The sequence below is a fragment of the Gymnogyps californianus genome, chromosome 1 (genome assembly GCF_018139145.2).
Source record: "Gymnogyps californianus isolate 813 chromosome 1, ASM1813914v2, whole genome shotgun sequence".
Lineage (NCBI taxonomy): Eukaryota > Metazoa > Chordata > Aves > Accipitriformes > Cathartidae > Gymnogyps > Gymnogyps californianus.
In genome coordinates, this window is record NC_059471.1 from 126,270,452 (window position 1) to 126,279,150 (window position 8,699).

Below are 8,699 nucleotides of genomic sequence, written 5' to 3' on the forward strand. Positions count from 1 at the left end.
AGTGCCTTCGACTTGAGTTCACACTGGAGTTCCAGCCTGTCCAGTACGGCAGCACAGAGACAGCAGCGATGCCCTGGCCGTCTGCCAGCCCAGGCGCATCGCCATTGCTGTTATCAAAATGTTCCCAGCCACAGCAGAGTAAGATGATAAGCAGTACAGCAAGCAATGAAAGCAAAAAGCAACCACGAATGAGCACTAGACTCTAATATACAGTAAGGCAAGCAAGCCCCATGGCAAGCACAGAAGTCTGCCAATTAATACCTAAACAGCTATAACAGCTATAAATTCAATCTAGCACATTCCAATCAAATCTGTCGTTATCATGTGATGAACACACCAGTAAGAAGAGGGATGTCCAGTGAGAGAAAGGAAGAAATGTTCTTAGTTGCTCTGGTAGTTGCCCAGGAGACTGGGCTGAAACTCTGTAGAAAGCTTAGGTTGCTTTATCCTCCCTCCTGCAGAAGGATTTGTGATGGCTTTGAGAGTAAATAGACCAAGGAGTAGGGGCAAGGCTACTTACAGAACCCTGTGGACTCTGGTATGTGAGTTTGAACTCTTTTATCCCTGATGGAGGATAGAGAGACTCTGAGCCATTTGAATGGAAACTGCAACAAAGGATGTGAGATATTTTTCTTTCTGGCTGGAGACCTGACCAATCTGGAGAAAAGGAAAAGAAATGTAGTAAGTAGAGCTCAACAAGAACACGTCCTGAATACCGCCGACACTGGTAGGCTGTTGCTAACCTAGGGCACATCTTTGTTGATATCTCTGAAATTTTGACTTGCCCTGCAGTTTGTGAAGAGAGGAAAGGAAGCTGAGTCTTCTCTGCGTACTCCCTTTGTCTGTAATATACTTAGTAAGCGCCAAGCAGAGTTGCAGCTTTGCGGATGGTCTTAACATAAAATGAGACCTCTGGTGCAGAAGCTGTGTGTTTGCGTGTAGGTTTGTATGTGTAGGTGCTCAACGCTTGCTTAGCTGCTGCAGAGATGAGATTTAGCTGAGTACGACTTGCGTGCAGTCAGTTGATGTGCGCTGTGGAAACTCAGTTACCAGGATAGCTACAAATATCAACTAAAGTCAGTGTGGTTTTCTGCTTGCTGGCCTTTTGATAAAGCAGTTAGGTTACCACAAAGAATTAGCAGTAATTTTGTTAGCCTCTGCATTGTTTCTTCTTCTAGCTCTTGTCTCCGAGTTCATTCACATTGTGTGTCACCTCTGCAGAGTTCAGACTCTGTTGTGACCAAACAGCCATATGCGACAACAGATGGACGGAACGGGGCTGTGTCTGCAAACGTGAAAGGAGCAGTTTCACTGCGCTGTGCCAGCAGAATCATTGTCTGCATCCTGCAGGTGTCATTCTGCAGAAACCGCCCCAGGCAGTGATTTACACGAGTTTATCGGCTGCACCAGGAAAGGGTGAGGGGCAGCAAAGTAGCGGTAGAAAAGCTGCACAAGGGAGGGAGTGCGGTGACATGGCATTTCCTTTTCTGTATAAAGCTAGATAAATATTCTGTATGTTAGTGTGCTGAGACTGAAAAGCTTGATTTTTTTTATTACTGAAGTTCAGGTGAGGTTTTGGCCCTGGCTCCTTCAGTAGCTGGTTCAGATGTGAAATGAGGCTCACAAAGCTTGAGATGTGGTCAGTCATGGGTAGAAGCAGTGAATGAACAACAAAGATCAGGACCATGTTCCAGCTTTGTGGAATCTGTGGAGTTCCCTGTTCTCTACCCTCTCCTCCTCCCTGCACTTGTAATGCTATCTAACTCAGCCTTAGACAGGTATTCTTCTGGCCTGGGGGTCTGGGCAATTGCCCTATCTTGTCAACCTTAAACCTGGTCTGTGTGCACAAGGCACTGCAACAAAGCAAATAAATCTGGCTGAGATTCATTGATGCCCTCAGAGCAGCTGAGGTTTGTGGACACTTGTGCAGGCTTGCCCCCCTCCAAGAGCCCCCAGTGCCCAGAGGAGTTTAGTACCTTGGCTTCTGTGTTTTACCTTCTCTAACATATTAATGCTGCAATTCTAAGCCCAGCTTGCTGGCTGAGAGCTAGAGATCTGTGTAACTGATACCCCAAAAAATTAAATAAATGCTTGAATAGCTAATGGAAAAAAAAAAAAAAAGAAAAAGAAAAAACAGAAGAAGAAGGAAAAAAAAAGACTTAGTCTGGGATTGGAAGGGTTGTGAAGAGTGTAGAAAGCCCTAACAGCTCCGTAACCTGGGCATGTGAAACGCACAAACACAGGGTAGCATGTCTAGCAAAGGTGTTCCTGCAGTACCTGCAGTACCTTCCCACTTCTGCCCTTAGGTAAGCTGACATCTCACAGCAATATCATTAACATCTCATTGTGGAGATTTAGCAAATTGAATGACTGTAGCAAGTGGAAAAGGTCTCCAGATGCATTACAGTTTGAAATAGAGTCTTCTGTACAGTAACAATGATGAGATGTGGACTTCTGCTGAGCATGGAGGAGTGAGGTGGGTCTGAAATACCTGTGGTTCCTTTGAAATTTCGGGTGCATAGTAATACTCAGCTCTAGTCATGTCTGTTCAGAATAGAAGTTAAGAAATGGCGAAGAGGCACAGCTATGTTTAGAGGCTTAGTAGTGGCAGTATGTCATCGAATGAAAGATTAAACTCAAGGGCTCTCTTGTGGTAGGACCAGTGACATGAATTAACACCAGAAGCCCTTCTAAACTTCCCCAGGACTGGCCAAAGCGGTTTGTGTGTATCATGTCCCATACGTACCTGCTATCACAGAAGTTGTAGAGATGAAGAACAGCAAGCAGGAGAAGGCAGCCCAGGAGACTAGCAAGGCTGATGACACAGTGAAGAAACCATGTACTATTAACAGTTGCTTTTTTAGGTACATCTCACAGACCGCTTGTTTACCCTGTGCCTCTGTCAGGATGGCATCTTCTAGACAATGCTCTCTTTGTGCTATACTTTGGAGGATGACCTAAGGTAGCTGGAATACAGTGCTGGACACAGAACTGGGAATAAACTACGTCCCCCCATGCCCTTGATGGAGGAGCCTTGTCTTTTGCTGCATGGGCACTAATTAGATCCTCCTCCTCACCACTTCCCATAGTCCAGCTGCAGGCCTTGCATGTGCATCGCAGCAAATTTCAGCTCTGATTCTCTTCCAGCTGAGTACTTCAGTGAAGTACATACAGTTGCACACAACTTCCCAGCAACGTCTTCAACTTCACCACCTAAAGTCTTCACCTACCAGCCAGTCTTTGCAAGCTGTAAGCTGGCTTTCAGTCTTCCTGTCACAACCTATGTGTAACCCAACAATTAGCAAGACGTAATGGTACCACTGGATTACAATACATAGATCTGGGTGATCATACCATTGACATCTTTATATGTCATGAACTTCTGAATAATCCTGCATTTCCATTCAGCCCTATTGGTGGAAGGGAAGACCACTACATCCATCTCCTTTCCTAGAATTTCACAAAGGACTTTACAGTTCTGACAGCACTTTTGTTCATCTTTCCCCCTCCCAACAAATTTCTCACTGGAAACTTCAGCTCAGCTGCACAGTTCCTGCTGCAATCCTGCCAGTGCCACTGGTGTTTGTCTTAGTGCACGAACAGAGGGCTAAATGGGGTTTTGAACACCAAACGCACAAAGTTTAGTGTAGCAGGCAGTGCAATGAGGATCCTCTGCCAGCTTCTGCCCATTTATATTTTACTCAGGTGCATTATTCAGTGAAGATGTGTGCAATGCACAGTGTTTGCAGTCCAGAAATATTTGATGTAGTTAATTCAGTTATTCATAGCAGCACAGACTGACAGAATCATATGATTTCAAGACACAAACAGTACTTGAAGATTTCTTCTAGCACTAGACAATCTTTCCTTAGCACTCTATCATACATACCTGTTACTGTGGAGCTTAAAATAGTAAATGACAGCCATGAAGGTGATAATGCTCAGGAAACAAAGAATGGCGGAGACATGCAGGATAAAGCCGCTGTTCTCTAAGCACAAAGAGTTAGTCTTAGTTATATCTTCTTACCGCTCGGTTTCTTTATTATTTCAGTATACGATTAAAGCTGCTTTAGCACATACACACATTTTCAGCATGCTCGTAAAATAAATATAATCCCCTTCAGCAGAAGGGGAAGTCAGTAATGAAACTTGTCTGAGGAACACAAATGGAGTCTGTGTCAGAGATAAAAGCAGATCCCACAAATCCCACAGTGGACACTCACGATATTTTTTCACTAAGCCATACCTGAGCTTCTCTCAAGGACTCAGCATATCTCAGTACTGCAACTCATGTGTAGTTCTCAGAAGCAACAAAAAAAGCGAAAACCAGAAACCAAATGTCATACAGTGTCAGACATTCACAGCTCGGAATGAAGTGATTTATTTGTTTCTGCTGGCCACACAAGAGTTGGTTCTCTTTCTCTCTCTTACCATGATCGGAGCAAGAGACTCTACAGTTGCATCTAAAATACTTTTGCTGATGTTCTGCTTCCAAGTGATTATTTAAACACTAAGATCATGACTGCTTTGACTCTGTTTCCAACAACATTTCCACTATCAAAAGAATACTACCACACTTATGTATACCCCTCTTAGGGAAGAAACCATTAGGAAATAGTGTCTAGAACACAAACAAGCTGGTGATGTTTGTGGGCAAAGGCAGTTGGGGATGGTACTCTTGTCTCTATAGGACTTCACTGAAGGTTTCTATAGCTTTTGTGGATTTTCCCTCCTGGAAGGAACAAGAGCGTGCACAGGAGGCTAACCAGGATTTTGAACGCCGAACGCACAAAGGGAAGCTTACTTGAGGGACGACAGGCTATGGACTTGCTCTGGTTCCCAGCTGGGTGGGACGCAATGCAGGTTGTGTTAGTCACGTTGGTGCTGTATGCTGTGAACTTGCTGAGAACTGTCACCGTCCCGTTGTCATGGCCTTCTTCCTTGGGGGTGGAGTTGCTCTCTAGGACCCACGAGATCTGAGCAGCCGGCTTCCCTGCCGCTGCCTCGCACACGGGATTCCCGTGGTCATCACAGTACAGGGTCAGCCGGGGGGGACTGCAAAGCGTCAGGAAGGGGAGATGCATGGAGTTAGTTTGCTGCAGTTGGGATAGGGTGTTTTTGTTCTCTACGCAAAATGAACGCAGTGAAAAGAGGAGAATGAGGTTGGAGGTGCCATCCCGTTACAGTGACATGGGGCAGAGTCGCAAGAGACAAAGACCGTGCCTCTTTTTTCCTTTTGGACAACTCTCCCCCATTTGGGTGAGTTACCACAGCCACGTACCATCAGAGGAGGTATCCCTGGACGTTGCGGTAGGGAATTATCCCAAATACAGGGCTGAATTAGACTTTTGTCCTAAGCAGCCATCACACACGTGGTTTAAAATGTATTTGAATGCCAGCAGAAGAGGAAATGGGTCCGTTCTTACTGTCTGGACAAGAACATCCCGTGTTTGATAGAACATGTCAGCACTTGCAAGTGCTACTCCAACATGCTTTAGTTCTCTTAAGTTAGCGTATTAATGATTGATTCTACAGGATAACCGGAAGCACGTGCAGAATCCTCTGTCAGCATATTGGAACCTGCTTCACACCTGTCGTTTCTAACTAGACAGTGGAAAAGGGGGCAGCAGAAGGGACGAGAGTGTTGGGAAATAAGGAGAAGGGAGAAACGGAGCTACTATCAATGAATGAAATGCATGACAGTCTATCCCCGCAAGAAAGCTCCTCTTCTTACTGCATACTTCCCCCGGTGCATGGGGCAAGGGGCTTTGTATGTGCAGGCCCAGACACGGTCCTTTGGTGAACTGTAAAATGAGGAAGGAGTCCCTTACCCAGCACGGTCAGGTGGTACGTCTTGTGGAAATTCCCTTCTGTTGCTACTACTTCGCAGGTGTAATTTCCCTCATGGGCTATTCCCACTTGCTGTATCTCAAGGGTAGGATTCCGATCTGGTCTGAATTTCCAGTTCATGCTGTCACTGCAGTTTGTTCTGTCTGTCTTGTTCTGATCAGCCCTGTATCCCAAGGTGCAGGGGCCTCCAACCCTGGGGCTTATTTTCCATGTTATCATAGTTATGTTTGATTTGGGAGGGCAGGCGAGCACAGAGCTGTTCCCTACTGTCGCTGACACTCTGTTGTTCCCTGAAGGAGAGAAAGAAGGAGAAGGACGTGTCAGAAGGTGCCCAGGGATGTCACTCATAGCCTTGGAGTTCTGGTTTGTGCTTCACACAGAAATGTCTGCACTGTTACACACCAAGGTAAGGCCCTGCCTGTGCCAGTTCAAGAGCTGTGTCTCTCTTCTCAGGCGGGAATAGATCTCCAAGTTCATGGCTGTGTTCACATACATTGGTCCTTGTTTTCACTCCCTCCCTCTGTAAGGTCCTCTCCCTATGTTCCGTCCCACTCGGTGGGTGAGGGTGAGTTAACCTTTTGATTCTCTGTGCGGTAATCCGGAGCAACGACAATTACTGGAGAGATTCAATGAGATCACACCTTTACTCAAAACTAGCTTAAAACTTGGCAGAACACAGCGGATAGTGGCTTGGCAAAACTTGTAACGGTATAACCACAACAAACTTGCAACAATATTACCACGACAGGTCCACAATGATACTACCCTTATGTGCCCAGAACCAGATCAGAAAACAGAGAGAGAAAAAGAAAGATACAAGAAAAGGGGGAGAGAAAAGGAAAGATACCCCCCTTGGATCCAGCGATGGTCTCTGCCCCAGGTTAGAGTCCTCCAGTGGCGGGCGTGCAACCTGGCTCTTTGCAATTGTGTCTTTTATAGTCTAATCTCCGTCCACAGTCACGCCTCCTGAAGACTTATTTGTGTTCATTCTAGACAGTTCTTGACATACACGGTGATGTTCCAGATGGTTCTTCACCTACTGAGCATGTGCGGCTTATCGGGGTGGTGGTCTTAGGGACTTTCCAAGGAGCTACAAGCCCCCACCTCAAATAAACTTTGTGTGACCCCTGGCCACATATGGTGTGTTACCCGGCTGGGGGACTGCGCCCTCCAGCATGCCCCCTGTGTCCATGCCCTTGCTATGCAGACCGTATGTCAGTTTGCTACAATGTTTGAGACATTGACATACGTTAGCTCTTTCAGCCCCTCACACCCTAGGACAGTGGATAAATAACGTGACTGGGAAGCAGAGTCTGAATGAGCTGCAGAGCCCATCTGTATGGGGAGATCTCTCAAGTTGCTTTTCCCTCAGCATCACTGCCCAGTACAGCACAAAAATGAGTGTTTGAAGACATGCACCCCATTTTTGTGCTGGATATGAGCAGCCCTCCTAATCAGGTCAAGTACAGGTGGCAATTTCTGCCCTGCCACTCCAAAGCTTATATGAACCAATTTCCCTGATTATAATGGTGACAGATGAAATAGTAGAGGAGTATAACACTTAACTGGAAAGAAAACACATTCCTGTTTGCTGTTAGATGCAGAGATCTCTGGTAGACTCAAGATCACTGCCTTGTGACCTGCCTCACCTGTCCTAACAAAAACAAACAAGAATTTGTGTAATTAATGTAGAGTAGGGAGGAGAAGGATTATAGCTGCATTTTCAGATCCCACATTTTTGGAATTAGCTTTTCTAAGTGTTTAACTGAGTTTGGATAGGGGAAAGAACCTTCCCATTAAGTCTTATTAAAACTTTCATCTGAATCTAGTGTCATAAAATCCCAGTATACTTCATTTGTCAGGACAAGTCACTGATACCTAAGAGTAAAGCTTGACAGGGTGCTCAGACTGACCAGAAAACCTCCCATCAAACATGTTTTTAATAAATCTGTTAATTATCACGAAAAATATCATACTCTGAGAAAATCATTACCAGTTTTCATCAAATCATTGAAAATACCAAGTTCAACACCTTATTGGTTGACAACTGAAAAGATATAATTGCAGCTAGAAATGTTTTGATTTGCAGATTATTGGTTTTCCATCAAAAAGTCCCTTCAGCAGTTTGTAAAGATCCCTTCCACTAGATTTTTTCTTTCCCAAAGAAGAATTGAGTAAACATCACTCTGATACATTGCCTTTTCCTCCTCTGCCCTTAACAGAGAGTTGGTACCGAAGTACCGTCAGAAGTACCTGTAGCTCCTGTGACCACAGTGATGGTGAGCAGAACAATGGTGTACATGGTCTTCCTGACAACTTTCAAAGTAACTCTTGCGTTTGTGGGTGATGTGGGTTTCTTGCACCATCCAGCTTGCTGTGAGCTCCCCATCATTCCCTGCCAGTGATCCTCAGCAGCCAGAGTCTCTGCTCTTCCTGTGCTCCCAAAAACCCCACAGTGCAGCAACGAAGAGGTGGTTGTTCTTCTTCCTAGCACAAAGCCTCCTGTGCTGAGAATTGGTGAACAGAGAGGAAATGGTATTCGTATTTGCTTTCTGACCATTGGCCTTCTGTATAGTGTTACTGTGGAAGACAAACTCTATAGCAGAACTTGCACAAAGTCTAAGCAGTGTGGCTTCATGTCTGGCTCTGATCTCACAGTGAGAATTTTATCATTGGGAATTGGGGGAAGGATATTCTTAGCTTACTGCTTAAAGGATGCTCAACATATTCCAAAAAGTCTCTTAAAACAAATTCCTCTTCCTCCCCACTCTATCCTTCCCCACATACCTAACAAACAGCCTAAGACCTTTTCTCTAAAAGGCACTGGCAATCACTTCTCCCCTGCAGGG

General features: G+C 45.2%; 1 protein-coding gene across 1 annotated transcript; it reads right to left on the bottom strand.

The window, feature by feature from the left end:
• Window positions 1-3,325: 3,325 nt before the first annotated feature.
• On the bottom strand, window positions 3,326-8,239 carry LOC127014264 (cell surface glycoprotein CD200 receptor 1-B-like). The gene is made up of 6 exons (XM_050893566.1): window positions 8,104-8,239; window positions 5,832-6,140; window positions 5,671-5,677; window positions 4,805-5,055; window positions 3,897-3,989; window positions 3,326-3,450 (listed from the first exon to the last, which is right to left on the bottom strand). The coding sequence occupies exons 1-6, from the start codon at window positions 8,237-8,239 to the stop codon at window positions 3,326-3,328; spliced, it is 921 nt and encodes a 306-aa protein (XP_050749523.1).
• Window positions 8,240-8,699: the final 460 nt, after the last annotated feature.